Source organism: Vespa velutina, chromosome 13 (genome assembly GCF_912470025.1).
Source record: "Vespa velutina chromosome 13, iVesVel2.1, whole genome shotgun sequence".
Lineage (NCBI taxonomy): Eukaryota > Metazoa > Arthropoda > Insecta > Hymenoptera > Vespidae > Vespa > Vespa velutina.
Window position 1 is genome coordinate 403,017 of NC_062200.1, and position 22,688 is coordinate 425,704.

The following is a 22,688-nucleotide window of genomic DNA, read 5'->3' on the forward strand; positions in this document are numbered from 1 at the left end:
GATGACAATACTCTTAAGTCGATTGTACAAAGAAACAAATCTTTACCGGACGGAAGCATATTATCCGCGAGTTCCACGTTGGGCGACCAACTCTTGGGTCTCTGATTGCTCTTCTTCAATTCTAAACCAGAGATCTCCTGTAAACCATTGTTCCTGTTATCGATTTTCTCTTCCTTCTTCGACTGATCCTTCACCGACGAAGGAGACTTTAAATTAGTGTCGGACTTTGATCTCTGAAGTTTTTCCTTGTTCTTCATAGCGTCCAAAATACCCTGATATGTTTCCAACTGCAGGAGAAAACTGTTGTTCGGTTTGATACAATTGCGCTTCTCCTTGACGTGCTTCCACGCTTGGGAAAAGTCCCAATTGTATGCCTTCATTGCGTACGCTATAACGACCGAGGCAGACCTCGAAACCCCCATCTTGCAATGTACCAAAACCTTCGAGCCTTCCTTCTTCGCCTTGGTTATGTACTTGAACGTGTCGTCCCAATGCTTCAACAAGTCCGTCTTCTCGTCGTCATAGACGCGGACGTTGAGATACGTGAACATTCCTGGAAAGAAATTGTCTATCTCGCGGGTCACGTTTAGGATGTGTCTAACCCTGAAAGTATATAATAAAGGTATATTTCAATATATACAACGTATTTCGATTAGCCAAAAATTGGAATTATTTCAAACAAGGACGCATACCCATTCTTCTGGAGTTCCTCCAAATTACTTGCATTCCATTCGCTACCAAGATAGACATGATCGAATATTTCGGTAGGTGCGTCCATTTGTCCCAGTATGGTGAGCATCTCCTGATCGATGAAGGGTTTAAATTCACCCAGATCCATATCTAGATCTTCCTCCAATCTTCCTCGGATGTATTTCGAGGTAACTTCGTCGAGATCCACCGACATCATGATCTCCTTTAAGGTCGATCGAATCACTCGTTCGGTCTCGTCTCTTTCGCTGGGCCTAAAAATTCATCAAATAATAACGCGTTAATAATATTTGAAAATAAATTTAATAATAGATTCCGATGTCGATCGGTCTTCTTTAAGTACGAACTATATATCGTAAGACGTCGTCGAACCGAGCCACTTCCAAGAATTTATGTAGGTCACTCGATGCCCATATATGGGAGGATGTATTAGCCAAGAGACTAAGCGAAACAGCTTTTTTCTTTTTCTTTTCTTTTTTCTTTTTTTTTTCTTTTTTTTTTTTTTTTTTTCTTTTGTGGCCGCCTCTTTCGTCGCTCGAATCTATTCCACGAATCTTTACGTATGTATTCGTTACGTTCGTGTATCGTCGATCGAGAGAAACAAAACGAAGCCCGTCGAACTCTGAATACTTTTTTGTTCTTACTTCTTATACATACTATTAAGAGTTTATCTTTTTTTTTCTTTTTTTTTTTTCTTTTCTTTTTTTCTCAGGAAATTATACAGGTCTTTAGTACGCCGCCAGCGTTCTTTGTTGTGAAATTATATAGGTCAATGTGCCAGCGCGATTTTTCCGAGAAATTATATAGGTCAGCGTGTCAACGTTCTTTCGTACAGGAAATTATACACACATATATATATATATAATCGCTTGGTAAACACAGTAGTACGTTCATCTTTTTCTGATGGGAACACGTTTTACGGCGAGAATATTCGAATAGAAAAAGCTAGACAATTTTTCACGATAGAACCGCACGGGCATATATCATTTGAATTTGGGGGGGGGGGGGAAAAAAAAACAACGAAAGAGAAAATTGAGTTTTAAACATTAATGGTTGAAAAATGTTGTTGAACTATGCACACGCTCGAGAATATAAACTCCAATAGAATTTAAAGCGAGAGATTTCGTTTGGTGGATCCGAACGTTTTCGAACGAGACAAATTTATGACTCAAGAGCGATGAGAATGACGGTCTCGTTGAGGGCGAAACGGCATTAGAAAGAAATACGTGCGTGGAATACTCGGAAAGGGTGGCAACGACAAGTTGGTCATTTCCTCCTTATAGCGTTCATAAATCTAGAATAATAATCGACTGACCCAATACCCTCGAGGGAGGGGGAGAGAGAAAGCGTGTGTGTGTTTTTCAAAGAGGAAGAGAGAAAGAGAGGGGGAACGAGGGTGGGTCAGACGTAGAAACTGGAAATAATTGAAGGACGGTGATAAAGTTATGCTTGGTTCGTCTAAGCGTGCGAATACACAGATATACGTGTACACATGGAAGAGTAGATACGTCAACAAACGAGCGACTTTGGCAAGGAACCAAGCTAAATCCGCGCGGACGACCAGCTGTTTCGAGAAGGATCGACTCCTATCGACTCTCGCGAGACCCATCGACGCTGAAAAATATTCTTTATTTTTAATCGTCTTCGTCGATTAGCAGCCCAGGGGAAAATGACAACGAAAGTTCTAAAATTTATTTCAAACCCGTCTTATATCCGGATATTTATATAATTTCATTTTCTCACCGGTCACTTCTATAATAGGGAGAGAGAGAGAGAGAGAGAGAGAGAGAGACTCACTTGGTGCGTACACTGTCCGGAGATGGTGGTCGTCGAGATTCCAGATTATCCATGGCGTGCCACTCGTTGAGGCACGACCGATCGCTCTCGATTCGTTGTTCATAGTAACTGACCCAGTCATGGGATAGTCCACCCAGGAAGTAATTTTGCTCGCGCGCCTTGCTCGACACCTTGTGTAACGTTTGCAGGGCCGACCTGAAAAACAAAAAATAGTTTCACGCGTTAAAATCGGTTCTATATCGTGTGCCCATTCGATCCTTACGAATAAAGAAGAATAAAAGAAAGAAAGAAAGAAAGAGAAAAAATATCTCTTGGGTAAAACGCTTGAGAACAAGGCCGACATTGCGTACATTTGCTTCTCTTCATTGCTAAAATCTCTCACGTTATTCGGTCATAATGCGCTTAATCTTTGGCGCACTCATAATGATGCGAAATCAAATTTGAATTGAATTCGAATCATAGATTAATACATTGGATTCAATTCAAATTTCTTCAGGGTAATACCGTTCTATTTCTGTCAGAAATAATATAAATCACGGTCATGTATTAATATGTGCAATTAATGCAAGTAGTACACTTGGGCTTTCGCAATAGGAAATAAATAAATTTAACGACACGAGATTATCGATACGAAATCATTAATTGCTCCGAACAAATATTTATTCTGTTTTACATTTTCGTTTCGCCATACTTCATGGACTTTCTTGGAAAAGTAGTAACGATCGGTAGGCCTACACTAAAAGTATTTCTATAATACTGTTAAACTCGAGACTGAAAGGTAAAGGAGAGTAAACGCTTGCGGTTAAACCACCGCTCTTATCTACGTGGTAAGTAACGTTTCCTCTTTCCAAGTGGAAAGGTAAAAGATTTCCTTGTCGCTACTTCCTTTCCGTAACACAAATCCTTATCTTCTTTGCCTAATGGGATCCCATGTTGCGAGAAGAGGCTAAAAATGCGCCATTTCTTTCTTCTTTTTTTCAAGAATAAACGTACTCAAGCTTTCCCGATACATTCGATCGTATACAGCCAAGGCGCTTATTTTTATATTTAGTCGTTTCTTTTCTCGTTCGTTTTAAAAGAAAAGCAAACGCGTTCGGAAACGATCCGAGTCATTTGTACAATAAAATAAAGCAAAAAAAAAAAAAAAAAAAAAAAAAAAAAAAAAAAAAAAAGAAAAAAGAAAGAAAAGAAAAACGAGGGGAAAAAGAAACTTTTACGACGTCTAAACGATTGACATAATCGTAGTCTTGTTTCGAAGGAACAAAGCCCGACGTTGTTCGCTTTATCACTCAACGATTTATCTCGCGTGGGATTTCATCGAACGATAATCCCACGGCTGGTTGATGACGATCATTGGGATTTGCGTGATCGATGCTGCTACGTAATAGACTAACTTAAGCCTGCTCGACGCGTTATAATCGAAAGACAAGGACGCTCTTAAAGCTTAATTAAAGCGTGAGTCGGCCGTATCGACTCGTCAAAGACCACCAGAATTGTTGCGACCGATATATTTTCGAAGAGGACGAGAGAGAATGAAAAATGTACTCCTGTTTTTCCTACATATTTATTTACCTTTTTCTCGACGTCACGATATCGCAGACGCACCTCTCGGCCGATTTATTGATACTACAAACCCCCGTTGTGAAAAGAGAACGAGAAAAATAGAAAGGGGAGAGGGGGGGGGGGTGGTGATGTGTGTGCGCGTGTGTGGAGAGAGAGGAGAAATTAATAAACTTCATTTCGAAGGTCGATCGGCACCACCACTTTTGGAGGCCTCGAAATGTCGGCCGAACAATAATGTTCCCAATTCGACGACGTAATGGCAGAATTTCAAGGATCGAAGGATGACGTAACGACGTAATCGTACTACCATACGAAATTCGATCCGATTGAAAGATGATCGAGCACTTTTCGCGGCGTTGAAAATAAAACGAAAGAAATATTCGACGACGGCAAGCTACGAAATAATCTGAAAATAAAATTCGTATCGATTCGAAACGAAGAAAAATGTAAGAAAATATCTCCGTAGAAATAGTGAAATTATGAAATCGGCTTCTCACCGTTGGAAACGTACGAGTGCTCGATGATCCTTTCCTCTTTTATTATCTGCTGCTTGTTTTTCCATGATTAGATAAGCCATTAGATAAGTTCACGTGTAGTTATACCTTATTCGGCAGGAAGAACTAAAACGTTCGAGGGCTGTGCTTTCGACTTGCGTTGCTTTACAAACGCGACACTTTGCGCAACTATAAAGCGAAGATCGGTACGCGATGACAAGGTAGACGGCACTCGTGAGACTGAAAGGAGAGGAGCGAGAGAGAGATAGAGAGAGAGATAGAGAGAGGGAGAGAGAGAGAGAGAGAGAGAGAGAGAGAGAGAGAGAGAGAGAGAGAAAAACGCGACGTCGCGAATATAATGAGTCGCGTCATCGGCCACGATACTAAATGGAACGGTGAGGCCGATGAGGCAAGTCGTTACGAGACGCGCGTATGTCGTCTTGCATCGCGTCGAACGCGCCAAGCCAATTTTCCTCTTATTTATTTATTTTTTTTTCTTTTTTTCTTTCGCTACATTTTATTCTCAATCATTTTAATAACAAATATCCTCTCGCTTCTCTTCGTTAATAAAACTTACGAGCGAAAGAAAGAAAGTATTTCCCGAATCTAAATTCACCTCAGACAGGAAGTTTCGATTACAATACGATCGTTGCTCCTCGCACTCTTCTTCTCTTCTTTGCATAGGTATACGTACGCAGGAGGCAGAGACTAATGTACACGTACGTATACGCGTACAACTAAGAGAGAAAAAGAGAGACAGGAATGGAGTTTAAACTCGTGTATCTTCTTCAGGGAATTCTGCTTCCCCTGGATACATGCCAAGCGTGTGCGCTCGAACGAACGAACGAACGAACAAACGAACGAACGAACGAACGAACGAACGAACGAACGAACGAACGAACAACGCGAAATCGAGAGAAAGAGAAAACCACGGAGAGATAGAGTGTGTGTGTGTGTGTGTGTATATATATATATATATATATGTATATATATATATAAACGCGCGCGCGTATTCGTTCATGCACCGACGAACAAAGGAGATGCAACACGTGGTTCTCTGTGGCTACCGAAATGACGTTCGTAATAATAACAGAGTCGAACGACAAAAGCAGCACGTGACTATGAGGATTTCCTTCATCGAATCGAAATTACGAGTAGAAACACGCTCGTCAGGAATTCCAAACAAGTATTCTGCAGACGCGAGTAGATATGCGATTTGCGAGAATCGAAAATAAGATCACGGCCAATAAAGAAAAACAACCTGGTTTCATAAACTCGCCTCACGTATTCGTCGTATAAAGTTAATTTACCTACTTCGTTTGAATGCCAGAAAACGTTAGAAATGACTTTAGCAATATTTCCAATGATAAAAGTTGTATCATGCCGCGAAGATGAAATAGATTATTAATCGGGGAATTCCTATTGGGTTTTGACGTTCTATATTGATAAGGGAAAAACCGTGAGATAAAATGGACCCACCTGGCAGCTGCCACGAAGGAGGACGTAATTCGGAAGCGAAATTCCGTCTTCCTTGAAAATTCAAGAATCCAAAGTATCATCACCGGTAAGACAAAGAGGATCACCGTCGTATAAGCGCAACCACGCGACAACATTTTCTCGCTTTCCGTCCCTTTATCTTTTCTCTCTTTTCGTCCTACTGCTCAAACAGGCTGATGTCCGACCTTGCGAGCTATTCTCGTCAAGGTCATCGGATCGACCCTACGATCGTACGTATATATCGTCATGTCTGTCTCTCTCTCTCCCTCTCTCCTCCTCTCCGTCTGCGAGAAGGAGCGAGAAGGCTATAGGACCGTAAGTCATACGACTTCAGGATTCAGGCCTTAGGACCGTCAAGGTCATAGGACCCTACCGATCCGAGATAAAGAGTTACTTTTTCTTCTTTCCTTATACCGCGGCCAACCTGTACTAGACTTATCTTATTCTCTTTAGCACGCTTTTTCCTCCTTCTTTCCTTCACTTTTCAAACAAAATTCCCTTCTCGCTCATCTCTTCTCTCTTTTTCTTTTTTATTTTATTTCATTTTATTTTATTTATATCCTTTTTATATCCTTTTTTTACTTGGAAAATCTCTAAACTCTTTCCTGCGTACAGTTGAAAGAAAGATGCAGAGGAAAAAGTACACGCAGCGATTCTTCTCGGAAGGAACGAAACGAAAAGTCTTTCGTCGAAGCGTACACCGGCATGAGCCACGTTTTACTGAAGAAGAGGAGAGAGAGAGAGAGGAGAGAGAGAGAGACCGATGATTCGATGATGAGAATAGTACGCGCGAGACCAAAAAGCCGACGGTAGAGAACGCGTTAGAAGTGGGGATGGTGACAGAAGAGGAGCCATATTTAGTATTGCCTTGCGAGCTTCGACTCGATTTTTTGCGCGATTTATAAGAAAGTCTTTTGCAACGTTCGATTTAAAGGTAGTAAAGTCTCAAAAATCGCATAATAGGCGCGGGCAAGGCAAGAAAAGGCACGTCTTCGTCAGACTTTTGCTCGTGATTTACTTTCGGTTGGATAAGAAACGAAGGTAATTACTTGTTGATGTTGTTAGCTATCCGCACGCGCTAAACTCTCCACGTTTAAACACACTTTCTCTCTCGGTACTCGAGGGACAGAGAGCGCGTTATACATAAAGGCAGGACAAGGAGATTATCTCGGATCAACTATTCTACTATTTACAAGCTTGCCGCGTGAATTGCGGCACGCAACTTGCATAGAGATTAGGATCGTTCGTTGTATATGCACCGCGTCGTCGTTGTCCTCGACTATCTCGAATATAACTAGAAACTAGTTTGTCCGAGGAAGAACAGAAACGTCGACGACCGTATGAACAAGCCGTTTTATGGATTTTCGAGCTAAGCGAGATGTCTAAATTTACCTTGGATCGTCGTCTCGCTCGACCGATCGAAATCAACCGATAAGGTAAAAATTGCAATTACGTCGCCGCTCTCTTTTTCCAGAGACGATGCGCGAGAGAGAAAGATCGTATCTACTCCTGATAAAGAAGTTTATTTCGAGAAGAAGAAAAATTCCAATCCCAAGGCATTCCTCGAATTCTTTTCCGCCTAAAACCAAGGGGATAAGAATAAAATCGCAATTACACAGCATTTTTTTTCCCCAAAGCCTTTAATTATCCCAAAAATATCGGCTCCTTTCTCTCTCTCTCTCTCTCTCGCTCTCTCTCTCTCGCTCTTTGTCTCTGTCTTTGCGAATCGAGAGGCGTTTACTCGCACAGCACCATTCGAGAGATTCGAAAGCGATTCGAGACAATCGTCGCCGATGGCATCCGCCGCGACTTGGGATGCTTCACGCTTCGACACGCAACTTCCTAAGGCATCGCTAACTTTCCCTGGAAAGATAAAACTACATATATCTGCGTTTCATTTCGATAGAAACCGTTGAGTAAGGTTCTCTCGATACTCGAATTATAGGAGGAGCCGCGTTGGTATAAACGTTTCATCCGACAAAATATACGTTTCCGTTTCGCGATGAACCGTTATACTAGCTTATCTTCTAATAACATCTTCCAATGCTTCTAATAATTTCGAAAGCTATTTCCACTAAACTAACGACGTCATCGACTGCTAATAAAATTTCTTTCGAATAGAATCTTAAAGACGACGAATCTTATTAACCTAATATTATTGATTTTCGTTAATAGGTCAACGTTCCTTCTCCCGGCGAGAGAGAGAAAGAGAGAGAGAGAGAGAGAGAGAGAGAGAGAGAGAGAGAGAGAGAAAAGCCTTTTTGAGGAATCTCACCGTATCGCGAGACCAATCGCGAACGAGTCTCGTTCGGTTGGAATCCATTAGAATCGTCGCGTTAAAACGTTTAAAAGGGAAAGTACGTGGAGATGGAAAGATCGAAGGCGTTTCGAATCCCACGAGACACGGTCTGACCCTGTTACACCATATCCCCGGCGAACGATAAATCAGCTCGACGAAGAAGAAGGAATCCTCGCGAGCGAGTCATCGCGCCGGAATAACGAGGGAAAAAGATTCTCTTCGCTGATTTGGAATGAACGAGATCTTTCGAGGACGACGATTCTTCGCGATTCTTTGAGATCTCGTCTTCGGCGAGAGCCCGAAGAGATTGAATCGGGGATGAAACTTCCTATGCGTGTCTCTATTTCTCCTTCTCTTTTTCTCGAAAGGAGGAAGACGACCTAGTCAAGCTACCGGTATAATGAGATAACGGTCAGCTTTCGAGCCGGAACCGATTCTAGTCGACGGTCCGCGACCCTTTTGTCGTCGTTCGTTACGCAAGAGCGCGGACGAGGCCCTCCGCGAGGAGTAGAAGAAGAAGAAGAAGAAGAAGAAGAAGAAGAAGAAGAAAAGAGTAGGAGTCTCCGATGACTCATCTCTCGCTTCGGAAAGATAGATGGACAGATAGATGGATGGATAGATGGACGGATAGATGGATGGATGGATGGATGGATGGATGGATGGATGGATAGATAGATAGATAGATAGATAGATAGATAGATAGATAGATAGATAGATAGAGAGGGAGAGAGAGAGAGAGAGAGATCTTAGCGATAATTACTATACGATGATACGCAGAATTCTTCCGAGACACGCGTGAATGATCGTTCCTTCGAACTCTACTCGTACGTACGTATTTTTCAAATAAACGCTTCGATTCCGAGCGGATGAGTTTCAAATGTATCGTCGTTGCCTCTGGCAACTATTATCGTCTACGTTTTGTACGTAGATAACGACGAGAGAAGAGGCGAGACTCTCTTATCTATCGACGCCTCTTTCTCTTTTTCCCTTTATCGTTTCGATATTCAACACGAGTTTAATTCATCCATTCGAATAAAATTTGATGTTTCTGTTTTTCTTATTAAATTAACGAACCAACGTCGGAACGTTATAATGATTTATCTACGTATAGGCGATTTGCACGTTTAGTTTACCAAGCGGAACTTTAGACGTGCGAGAGAAACGTTATCGGAGTGGGAGAAGACAAAGAGAGCCGGTCCAAGAGTGGAACAGAGAGGAAAGCAAGATAGGAGATATTCTTGAAGCTCGGAAGCTGACAGTGACGAGGGAACAAAGTTATCGGGTGTGCTATTCGCTCGAGGCCGATTGGAATGGATCCTCGTTTCAATACACGGAAGTTCTTTGACAAGTTCGCGACGATATTTTATGAAAATGTAATACATACGTCATTATACATTTCAATTCGATTATTTTCATATAAAAATTGATATTTAGTGTCGCGAAAAAAAGAAAAAGATGATGAGAAAAAGAGAGAGAGAAAAAACAAATTGTAAATCAAAGGGCTCGCGTTAGGAGCTACCCACGCGTACGTAGGTATCTGAGCACGCTCGATGAACGGGAGAATGCTGCGGGATCGTATCGCGATTTTGCGGTCTTATCATCGGTATCGAAGGTGTCATATCGAAGTCGTGCCTTCGTCGTTCGACTGGAAACCGGTTCATCAGACTCTAGCAAAGTTCATTGATTCTCGCTGATCCGCGAACGCTTCCTGCTCCTTCGCCGTGCCGGTTAAACGAGCGCACGCCCGTCTCCTTATTCTCTTTTCTACCGGCTAATGAGGCAGAAAGATTAGAAGATGAAGAGAACGCGCGAGAGGGACGAGAGTCGAGTTCCTCCGATTAAAATATACGCATAGATTAGGTATAGGTATTATATGTACGTATAAGTGTGTATTCGTCGATTGGACGAGGATAAATTTCCGTAGATCGAACGAAGGAATATTCTTATCGTTCACCACGCCCAACGACACACGGCTCACCACGGTGACCTGGAAAAGCAGCCTGCCCGACATCTTTTATGTCCCTCCGCGAAAGAACAAAAACCAGTTCGTGGAGAAACGCGACCTAAAGTGCGACTGGCCACGTCCCCCCCCCCCCCCCCCCTCTCTCTCTCTCTCTCTCTCGATGCTTTATTACTTCAGCAAGGAACGAGTAATCGCGCATTAAATTTCTCCCAACGAAAAGTCCATTTCGTTTTATCGGGCAATCTTTGCGGATTTTCGAAGTCCAGTAATCGTCGTCGTCTTAGGTCGCCTTTCAAACTTAACCTCGTTTCTAGAAATTCGTTGTCCATAGAATAAAAGTGACGAGACGTGGGACGATGGGAATCGATGGTCTTCTTTCGAGGGATAATTGCCTTTAAAGCGGTAATTACCTCTTCGAACACGCCGAGCGCCGGTAGACGCAACACAACCGTTAATTGCTTACATTGTTCTCGACGTTCGTCGCTACGACCCACATATTTCTATCTCTTTCTTTCTCCTTCGTTCTCTCAAACGAGTCCGAAAGCAGAGTCGTACTACCGATCGTTTTCCCTTCCTACTGAAATCGAATGTGTGTGTGTGTGTGTGTGTGTGTGTGTGCATGCGTGCGTGTGTATATACACGTGTACGAGAGAGCATCGGGCTAAGAGAATAATCGGAAATGTAATAAATTCGTTCGTTTCTTGCGATCTACTGTTCCACATTCGAAGAACGATATTTGCGGCCGAGTTTAGACCTCTTGGTATCGTTTTTTCAACATTTTCTCAAGTACGTGGGAAAATTCGACAAAGTGACCATGCGTCGCGACGCGCCCATAAATGGCGCGGGCGATAGTCCATGGTCGCTCGCGACCCCACCACGATGATGATGGTCGAGAGCAACGAGGCTTCTCCAAAAATAGGACGACGACAACGACAGCTCTCAGACGACGCCGACGAAGACGACGACGACGACGACGACGTCGAGTCGAAACGTTTGCAAATTATTTCACGCGATTTTCAAGAGGAAGCTGAGATCGGAATACGAGACATTTCCTATATACACCTATAGTGTAAAATCGATCTCTAACGATTCTCAAATCGATCTCACCCATCGAAAGGTCTTTGTTTTCGTAAAAATCATTATATATATACATATATATATATATATATATCCCCGTCTCTCTCTCTCCTTCCCTCTCTCTTTCTCTCTCTCTCTATTTATAGACGGGGACACACCGTTCAAAAGCCAGTACACACCGAAGCTAACGAACCTGAATTCTTTGAGCTTCGTCTTCTCGCGCGAAAAGCACAATGCCCTTCCTCGTCGAATCCTCCCCGTGTATTTCGGATCCCGGAAGTCGGAACAAATTCTTCTCGATGAAGGCATTCTGTGCCGATGACCGAGCCTCTCTATAATCTCGAGCGTAAGATTAGATGGCCGAAAAGTTCGCTTACGAGATGTAATAGGGAAAGGAAAGGGAGAAAAAACGAAAAAAAAAAAAAAAAAAAAAAAAAAAAAAAAAGATGTTAATCTCTTTAACGAGACTCTCGTTTCTCTTTAACGTTTGAACCCAATCGAGAATCGATCGTATGAATCGCGAGACAATTAGAACGAAGAGCGTACTGGTAACGCGTGGGAAGACGCGTCCGTTGTTTTCACTGGCACTCGGAGAGAGAAGTCTCTAAAGCGAGCGGAAGAGGTTGGGCAGTCAAGAAAGTTCTTCGTGGCGTCCAGTCGTGAAGACAATCGGGATACATATGCCGACCAATTAAAGCCACGGCCCACGTTAGATTTTTCCCTTCTCTTCTGATTCTTCCGCTTCGATAACCTCCACCCCCGCCATATTCTATCTTACGATACGTTTTCCGAAACATTATCTTACCTTCGAAAATGTACCTAAATATTTCGAGTATGAAAACTCTGTTGCACATTTGACTCAGCCTGTATATATAATAAGAAGATATTACACGCCCACGGCGTAATATCTTCGTCGTAGCCAAGCTTAATTCCTACCGGACGAATTAAAAAAAAAAAAAAAAAAAATAAAATAAAATAAAATAAATAAATAAATAAAAAAAAAAAGAAAAGAAAGAGATAACTCGTTTAATATCCCTTTTCCTTGATTGGCCTTGGCTACTTCAAATTTACCTACAAATTCCCCCCCGACGGCCGAATTTCGTTTAGAAAGGAAGAGAAAAGGAGGAAATTAAAAAAAAAAAGAAAAAAGAAAAAAAGAAAAAAAGAGAGAAAAGAGAGAAAAGAAGAGAAAAGAAGAGAAAAGAAAAGAAAAGAAAAGAAAAGAAAAGAAAAGAAACGCCTTTGCGCTTTTGTTCGTGCTATCAATGAACTCTACCCACGTGCCTGGCCTTTCCTCCTTCGAGAATCTCTTAACGCGTATGTAGGTGTCTCGTCGTTCTCACCTCGCTCGGTCTACGTATAATTGTACGCGGTATTATCTCTTTAGCCACGGTCATCGAATCTAACGCGAGCCGTGTCCAACCAAGATGGAACGATTTCTAAGAAACGACTTTTATTTCCTTCCGGCTTTTAAACTCGGAATTTCTTTTGAAAAATATGCTCTTCAAAGGTGTGCGTACGAGAAGCAGTCCGTAGAAGCGTCTGCTAGTCGTCTGGCTCCTGTCTACTATCGTCGCTCGTTAATTGCACCGTCCTATCTACCGGTCATGCTTATTACCGTCCGCGACAATGGCCAAGGTGCAAGGATAATCGCGTTATCGGTTAAACGTTTACAGTCTCGCGCGAACTCTCATTAAAACACAACGGCTCGTTAATTCGATTTCTGATCGTAACGAGAGTTACGCCGAGTTAACGCTTTTTCTTTCTTATTTCGAACGATATTTTTCTTTCTTTTTTTTTTTTTTTTTTTTGTTTCTTTTTTTTCGATTCGTGTATTTGTAAAATACCATCGGATTGGATTAGAAAATATTTGTAATTCAAGGAGGAAATAAATAATCACCACTGATTATTATTAGAAAGACTTACCACATGGCTTGAACAGAGACCGGCTTGAAGATGTGCTGTCGACCGCAAACGCTGACGCTGAAGCCCCTGTAACAGAGAAAAACGAATCCGGAAGTGAGATATTTGCGTGTCTTCGAGCAAAGTCGACCTTACGGAATAGAGGGTGACTCGATCGATCGTCGTCGTCGTCGTCGTCGTCGTCGTCGTCGTCTTCGTCGTCGTCGTCGTCGTCACATCGACTCGATGCTATTTTATATCGACACGAAACGGTCCTCTCTACAACGGTCGGTTTTGTAGTTAGCTTGCTGCTATTTCGAGAAGCACAACGACTTGCTCGCGCTGCTTCAACATTTTAGACGATGCACGAGCTTCGATACGCCTCTCGGTATTACGCAATAACGATGGAAAAAAAATGCACGTGACACGCGAGGATGATCGACAGATTTGTTCCTTTTTTCTCTTCGTTAATCCAAACGTTAATATACGCTTTAAGCAAAACAATGGAGGAAATTCGTCGATCAATGTCTTAACTTCACCCTTTCGTTCGCTCGCTCGATCGATTGGTTTCTCAAGAAAGAATAAATAAACGAATGGCGCAAATTTCATTGCAATGAAATGCATTTTTCTTATTCCCATTTCAATATGAGCTCTCGTTCGACAGCGATATCTCCCATTAAAATCACAAAGTGGAAGAAACGGTACGACGAGGAGTTGTCGTTAGCGTGCACGCACGAGCAAGGAAACAACAATGCCCGTTGAGAAAATTCGCGGTTATTATCTTACCGTCGATGAGCGACATTTCCTAGCGGATCGCGACTAGTCGTTCTCTCGCGATCGTGATCCGAATGCCGCAATTTCGGTCTAAGAACCGTGTTACGCTCGCTCTCCTGACGTACTTTCTTTCGTAACAACGCAAGGGGAAGTCGTGGCATGGGCGTGTTTCGGAACACAAATACGAACGGAAGGAAAATCTACTTCTTCCCGATCATTCCAAGCAATTTCTTTCTCTCTGAATAATTCTCGTTCAATTAGTTACTGAAATTAATTAACGTCCGTATTTCGCGATTGCATAATCAGAGAGATCCTCGAATAATAGAGACCGAAACAGAAAAAATGCTCCTTCTTTTCGATGCGCGAGAAAAAAAAAAAAAAAAGAAAAGAAATTGCAGGATCGCACCGTTATCGTTTCGATCTTCCTCTTTCTCTCTCTCTCTCTCTCTCTCTCTCTCTCTCGTACCGAACACGACCGGTCTTCTTCTCAGTTAACTTCGTAATATTCTCTCCGCCGATTACAGTTAACCCCTTGGCAGGCGAGAGCATTCCAGGAACAAATTTGATCGCGCATCTTTGGCCGAAGGGCGCGGAATTTCGAACGGTAATAAGAGCCGTCCGTTAAACGCGATTATCAAAGAACGAACGCGAATTCCTTTTCTTGGAAAGAAGAGAAGATCGAATCCCTTTCTAAGCTCTTGAATTTATCCATTGACTTCTGGCTTGCGACCTTCGAGGCTGACCTTGGTGTTCACCTGTCAAGTACCTTGCCCCTTACTTACCTTACGGTAACGCGCTCCATTTCCCTATGCCCGCATACGAGAACGAGAGAACGCCGTTGACCTTCGCGCTAGCCTCGCGAGCAACACTCGGTAGCCAAACAAGCCGGCCATTATTTTCTTTCCACTTTGAGCACGAACGTACATCCACTTTCTTGAGATCGATCAGCGTCAACGATTATAATAACGGATCGGAGATAAATAGAATTAAGAGAAATTGACTTACCCATCGCCGTCTAAAGTAATGGCAGTATCGGCTAGGACTCGAAGGACAAGACCAACGGTTGCTCTGGCATGACAATCGATACCGAGAAGGCAACTTTCCTCGGCATCCTGTCGGCCTGTACAGGATACCACGACGAGATATCTCGTCCTTCCTGGATGTACCGACTCCAGTTTCACCGCCTGGAACAACAAACGCCAACATTTCGTTTTTTTTTTTTTTTCCGATAAAAATTTTCTAAGGAAAATCTTTCAGCGAGCTACTAAGAATTTTTTCGAGAGGCTTCCCTCATCTTTCGAATCGCGCGTAGAACTTTACGTTACATGGTCGTCGTCGTCGTCGTCGTCGTCGTTGTCTTCGTTGGCGCATAGTAAAAGTCGTCTTTAAAGGTCGACGACACGACACGATGCAAGACAAGATGCAAGACGTTGGCGTCTGGGTGAAGTGAAATTGCACAACAACCACAAATCACCGTGTTACTTCCTTCCTTCGTCCTATTCCCTCTGTTCCTTCCAATTAAACTTTTTTTTTCCTCTCTTGGATCTTGGCGACTATCGGTCGTTTACTTTCATCGATAGCAAGATTTATTTTACTCAAAGAGTGGGGGGGGGGGGGGGGGGGGAGAGAGAGAGAAAGTCATATCCTGTCTCTCTCGTATTTTTCCATTTGACAATCTATGTAATAGCTAAGAAAGTTACTAATAAATGATAATCTCTCTCTCTCTCTCTCTCCTCCTTACCGCCCATTTTTCTTTTTATCTTATTCTCGAGATATTCCGTAAATTGTTTCCCGGTTTCTTTCGCCATCCAAGATAATTGCAGAGGACGAAGAAGGAAGAAGTCGTATCGCTTGCAGACTCGATCATTCGCGTAATAAGTCGGAAGATATCGCATAAAGAAGGCTTTGATTGGTCTCGGTGCGAGCGTAACTCGACTCGGTGAACGACTTCTTCGAGAATATTTTCACGAACGCGATGGCGAAATAAGAGGCAGGTGCGGAAAATCGTTATCGGTTTACTCGGAACGAAACCTTCGATAAATGACTCATATATTTCTCTTTCTCCCCCCCCCCCCCCCGTCCCAACTATCTCTTTCTATCGTACTACTTCCTTCAAGAGGAATTTCAACGTAGGAAAAAAATCATCGACCGAGCACGTACGATTATTACGCGATTGTGTACATATATAATCCGTTTTAAATTTATACCATGATAATATCTATACGGCTAATTTCTTTACCTATGTACGTATATACGTAGATACGTTATGAAATATCGCTCGTAGAGTAGAGGAAATCAAGAAATTGTTGTTCGAAATGAAACGAAACGGACTCGAAGACACGTGAAAGTTCGAGTCGGTTTTAATAGAAAGAGAGAGAGAGAGAGAGAGAGATATATATATATATGGGTCTATACTCGTTTAAAGAGTAGAAAGGATAGTTAAAGAAAAAAGAAGAAATAATAAAAATAGGTTAGATTAATAATCTCTCGAAACGTTCCCTCTTACGCAAGTCGAATAACCGAGTCGTAGTTTAGCGAACGAAGCGATCGAACGTTCTAAACGTTTTAAACGACGTTGGTCGATGATTTCATTCGATGTTACGGTTTCTCGAGAGGCTTTAGCATTTAAGAGAGAGAGAGAGAGAGAGAGAGAGAGAGAGGGAGAGAGAGACAGCATGGAAGATAAAGGCAAAGACGGATATTCCACTTCGCGATTCACCTTTTATCGTTTAAGGAGAGGCTCGTCGTACTCGTATTTATTCCCTCCATAATTACTTCTCCTATCACGCTCGTTTAACTCGCGGAGAGTGCTATAGAACGATTCGGGTCAACGATTTGCAGATGAACGCGCTCGGATAAAATCATTGACGACTATCTTTTGCGCTTGTTAAACTCGAATGATTTTTTTCTGCTCGGTCGGTCACAAATTTCCTTTCTTATTGACGTTTAAAAGAGGGAGAGAGAGAGAGAGAGAGAGAGAAGGGAAACAAAATAAAGAAGAAAAAATTTGCAGCGAGATGAGAGTGATCGTTGGTTCGGAGAGGATGCAGAAACTAGTCGGGGACACGGTGGACTGCTTGCGTCCAGCCGCATGGATAACGTTCCTTCGAGTTCTCCGATTACAACGGCGCAATTAGGCGCGAACGATTCTCAGGTGCGGCTCTAAAGAGAGAGAGAGAGAGAGAGAGAGAGAGAGAGAGAGAGATGAAACCAACACCTTCTTCAAACGTATTCCTCCACTTTTTCTCGACGTTCCAATAAAGTGGTAGACATTTTTCTGTAACGAGAGAGTCGATATTAATAGCTTTTAATATCTCGAGAAAACAATAAAAAAAAGGAGACAAAAAAGGAGCACGAAATAAATTATCTCCGGCACGAGAGAGGCGTTATAGGAAACGAAGAAGCATGATTTCTCGCGCGAGGGAGCGTCGACCCGACGCGATTTCCTTTTTAATCCTCTTGGAGAGCCTCGGGAAAGCGTTTTCCTGATTGTCGATTAATGACGCGCGATTGTGAACGAAGACACGAAAGCAGGATATGATAATAACACATAGGCGCGTCCTAAATGGAAAAACAAAGAGGATGTAAAAAAAGGAGAAGAGGGAAGGACGAAAGAAAAAAGGCAATAGGAACGGAAAGATGATGACGTAGGGCGAAAGCTAGCTCGATGGAATAAGTTCTATCGACAACCTCGACGCCGGTCGTGAACGTCGGTCGAGAAAAGGGAAAGGCGGAAAAAGCCGTTAATTTGGCACTCCTCTTGCCTCCTATCGGACGGCAGCCAGAGTTATTAATTAAAATAATCGGAAATCGTTTCCTGCCATTTTTATTACCTCTCTCGCCTTCTTATCGTATTTCTCCATTTAAAGAAAGATTTGGTGAGAGCTGTATGTATCTCTCTGACTCACGCCGGTAGTTGGATAACGATTGCGTCTCGGTTTCTTTACGAAGAAAAACGAAGAAAATTAATCGAATTAATAGGAATACACGTACGCGCGCGCGTAAGTCTACGAAGAGAACGAAAGTGGAAATGAAAGTTAACAAAGTTTCTTCCGCGGTGGACGCACCGATTATGGGATAATTAATAGAAACGATCTCACTTATATCAAGCAACAATGTTAAAAGGAGGAAGAGGGCGGAGGTATACGCTTCCACTTCCGGGCCTGGTAATTACGCGCACTTAACCCCGTTAAACGATTAATTAACTGGCTCTTTATGGGACACCATATGAAACATATTTCATTTCCTCCGACGATGGCGATTGGCTTAAGCACCACGCTAAGATAACAAAGAAATCCCTCGAAGGAAATGGCGCAAAATTTATGTCTCTATCTTTTCTTTTTTTCTTTCTTGCCGGGAAGATTACGTGAAGAACAAGGATATAATAATCGTGGCTCAAGTTCAAGTGAGATTTCTCCGTGAGATGAACATCACGCAGAAAGACCACCATCACTGGCTGTTACGTGACAGTAACGAGAAACTTCGATCTCACTTTGATCGAAAGTAAACGTCATCGATTCATCGATCATAGTTCTTTTCTTTCGTTGAAAACTTTCTGCCGTCCCGATCGATTATTTTATCAAAGTTACGAAAGGCGCCTTTTGGAAAAACCCTAGCGACTCGTTGTAAAAGATAATTATAATTTTGTTATTTTTCTAAATTACATAGGCTTAAGATAAGAGTGGCTATAAATTAGGCAAGTGAAAGTTTGGTAAGTGCCATTAACCATAACTCTCTCGGAGTAATTCGACTAACGTTGACTGCCTGGGCTCTCCTTTATCGCACTCCCCAATTAACAACAATCGCTGTTAAAACACACATAGTAGTAGATAAATAATAAGGAGATTTCGCTGGACGAGATCTCTCGAAAGTCATAAAGATAATTATTCTCTTCGTTCATCGCGACACGTGTACGAGCCGTGTAAAATTTTCCCCAAATTGGATATCACGTTAAATTATAAATCAAGTTCGAAGGAAGAACGATCGCTTTTCTTCTCGGTTGAAGAAAAAAAAAAAAAAAATCGAATGAAGAACAAAAACAAAAAAGAACGCTTCGTCTTTTCCATAGAATCGAACGATTTATGTATACACACAAAGCAAAGTATTGTCTCGTGGCGAGATACGTCAGATCGATATCTCTCGATGCTTATACACGATCTAACGTTTCTCTCTTGGCGAACGTAAGTTCGCTAAGGTATCGAACGTTACGTGCATAATCGTATGACATAGAACGACCCACTTACATAGATACATACATGCATAGGTATATAGGTACATAGATGCATACGCTTGTTTCGCCGATAGACGTGCGCCTTGTAACGATGGAGATATATGAAACACGTGTCTGTGTACCGAGATATCGAGATACAAGATCACGAGGAGACTCATACAGCCTATCTCTATCCATCCTTCTTCTCTCTCCCGCCCCTCCGCCCTCTTCTAGTTTCCTTTATGCGTCTGAATCGAGGCAGAGTCTACTGTTATCGACCGTTACCGATTGTACAAAAAAAAAAAAGAAGATAAATAAAGATAAAAAAAAAAAAAAAAAAAAAAAGAAAGAAAAAAAAAGGAAACGTTGTAATCCTTCATTCGCAAAGATTTTCATGGCTTGCAACGAGAGCACTTTGCACGACCACCCTGATGATGAAGCCTAGCTAACCGAGTCCATTCAATACCGAAGGACTCGACGCGATGGCATTTTATCCGCCGTAAAAGTGGCTCGTTACACGCCCACGAGATAATCGAGTCATCGAACGGTCCACGGAAAAGAAGAAAGAAGAAGCTTCATCCTACGTGTCGGAGCTGTCGCCGAGAGAGCGAGCGAGAGAGACAGAGAGAGAGAGAGAGAGAGAGGGAGAGAGAGCGAGCGAGAGAGAGAGAGAGAGAGAGAGAAGGAGTTCGCAAAGAGCCCGGGGCGTAACTCGCAGTTAGAGCCGAGGACGATAACATCTCCAGACGGTCATTCCTCCTATACTCAGACGGTGGTACTCGAGGAGAGCTCAGGAGCGTGCATCAACAAGGAGCAAGACGAGGATGACGAAGAAGATGCAGAAGCAGAGGAAGAAGAAAACAAGGATGACGAGCGACGACGAGCGACGACGAGCGACGACGAGCGACGACGAATATCTTTTTCTTCTTTTTACGCTCTACCCTCGGGTGACCTTGAACAGGGCCGGCCGAGATTTAACATCGCTCGAGTTAGCCAAGGTCACGTTGATCTTCTCGTCGGAAAGAGACAGAAGGAGAATCGGTCCTCCTAGTCGTGCGGTTTGCAATCTCGCGCGGATATAAAGCGTACGAAGAGAAGCACGTCGAGTGTCACTCGACGTCGAGGTGAGTTTCGTCGAGTCACACTCGACATTGAATTACCGAGCTGACCGGTTTTGCAACGTCACGTTTCGCTTCCACAGCCTAGATTGATCTTATTTCGAGAGTTGAAATAATTCTCTTGGTAACCACGTAGACAGGAAATTATACATAATTCTTCAGAAAGATGAAAGATCGAAAGAATAAGGAAAAAAAGAAAAAGGAAAGGGAAAGAAAAGGAAAGAAAAAGCCTTCCTTCGTCACGATATTCCTAAGATGATCCTCTGGTGTCACGAGAGTCCCACGAGTTGCAACGTGAAAGTGATCCTCGTAGGTACGCGAACGTTCGAGCTTCGACGAAGAAGAACGTACGGATAATAAAACGGTGATATAGAATTGACGAGACCGATTATAACCTCGTTGTTAACTCCTAACGTCTAATTAACGAATATTCCAATGACCCACTTTCCATTCTGACCAATCTATTCCCTAACGACCGCACACAATAACGTCTACCGATTAGACAATAAAATCTGAAAGGAGTTTCAAAGACGAATCGATGGAGCGTATTAAAAGCGAGCAGCGAAATGATATATTTCTAATTAATTAACGAATAGAAGAAGAAGAACAACGCATCTAAGATGATCCACTTTTCACGCGCGGTGCACGGCGATTCGATTTGCGATATCTCCTTGAGAAGGAAGTAGGTAAGAAAACGTTCGTCGAAAAATCTTTGTGCTAGAGACGAAAGGAAACGAGACGACCTTGAGGAGGTGTTCTCCCCTCGACTTGGTACCGGTTTGTGGGCGTCTCGTATGAGCTTCCGTGCGAGGTACGACCGTTCGAGTCTTTTATCGATCCTTCGAAGAAAGCCCTTAAAAAGTCGAACGTTTGACGCTGCTGCTGACTCAACGCGAGCTTCTTCCACCAAATATGGATCCTATGCGTTCTCTCGAGAGCGGCTCTCTCCTTTCGAAGAGCAATGCAAGCAAAGCAGAGAGAGAGAGAGTTTTATTTTCTCGTAAAAAACGCGTTTCTTTAGAAGATCGAGAACACTTTGGGCGTTAAAAAACAATTAAATTGGTCGAGAGAGAGAGAGAGAGAGAGAGAGAGAGAGAATTTGCGTGTTATTTTTGTGCCGAATCACTGGAAGGAAGTGAATCACGGCCGGAGCTCGTTGACTACTCAGGTAGATCTGGAAAGATTCTCTTCTTTCTTTCTCCTTTTTTTTTCTTTTTTCTTTTTTTTTTCTTTTTTCTTTTTTTTTTTTTTTTTTTTGACAAGAAGCAAGACGAAAAACAGGCAGCCTCCTTCGAGGCTCCCTCTGAAATGCAAACAATGACGCATCGAGGCCGCGATTTTTCAGATCCCAAGTGAAATTATTCTTTTCTCGTAAGAAGACCGAGTTCAACGTACTCCAGGCGAACTCGTTTGTTGTTACAAGAAACGCTTAAACCGAAATTGCTACCGAGAAAGAGAAAAAGTAGAAAGAAGAAATCGTTGCAAAGTTGCATTGTTTCGTAACGAGAATGTTATATGTACGTATAGAAACGATGTGAGATTAAAAAATGAAAGGTGATTTGATTTTAATTCTTAAGTTGTACACTTGTGGCGATCACGCGCGATTGCTCTCGAGACTCTCGACCTTGATCGTTAACAAAATGCACTCTTGTATCTCCATTCGTCATCATCATCCATCCACTTGTAGGTCTCCCTTTTAACACGAATCTCAGCGAGATTAGTCCGATCGTTTTTTGCTATACAAAAAACGCGCGATTAGAAAAGGCAAACTAGTGCCAGTCGTCTTCGTTGATAGCTAAACTTCGATGAAAAAAAGAAAAAGAGTCTTTCGTCGAACTCGAAAGGGCTTTGAACTTTCCCATGGCGATCCAATTACACGCAGAGCGATGTCGAAGAGTTGGCGTTCACGCGATTGGCTTACCGCAGACATCCGCCCGTTTTCGATCCGAAAGAAATCGAAGAGGAATAAACTTAGTCCTTTTATACCAAAACTGATTTTCAATTCGAAATAGTATTTCTCTTCGTCGAGATTTCTTTTCGTGAGATTTTCTTTGGGTTCGAACGTAAACGACGAAATCTACAAATCGCATCGCGATGAAAACGAAATCCCAGTCGACTAAATACTGGTTTGAAAAAGCAGTTTGAAACGACGGGGCAAGATAAAAGACAATCGTAAAGAATCTACTCGGTTAGTAGGAGGAAAGTACGAAAACGAGAGGATATTTCAGGCGTTCGACCAAGTATGCCCATTGTTCCACTCTCTTTGGAACGTCGAAAGGTGTCGCGT

General features: G+C 42.5%; 1 protein-coding gene across 7 annotated transcripts in view; it reads right to left on the reverse strand.

Moving 5' to 3' along the window:
- The window catches only part of LOC124953784 (protein phosphatase Slingshot), a 68,580-nt gene that overhangs the window by 5,616 nt on the left and 40,276 nt on the right, over window positions 1-22,688 (reverse strand). For 4 of the 7 annotated variants that reach the window (XM_047505672.1, XM_047505673.1, XM_047505674.1 and 1 more), the window contains 5 exons: window positions 15,080-15,258; window positions 13,325-13,390; window positions 2,506-2,700; window positions 693-962; window positions 47-603 (listed from right to left, as the gene is read on the reverse strand). In XM_047505672.1, coding sequence (XP_047361628.1) covers window positions 47-603; window positions 693-962; window positions 2,506-2,700; window positions 13,325-13,390; window positions 15,080-15,258 — 1,267 coding nt within the window. Of the gene's footprint in view, window positions 1-46; window positions 604-692; window positions 963-2,505; window positions 2,701-4,565; window positions 4,791-11,591; window positions 11,723-13,324; window positions 13,391-13,456; window positions 13,741-15,079; window positions 15,259-22,688 lie in introns of those variants that run through there. The other 3 variants (XM_047505678.1, XM_047505676.1, XM_047505677.1) reach the window with 3 other exon arrangements.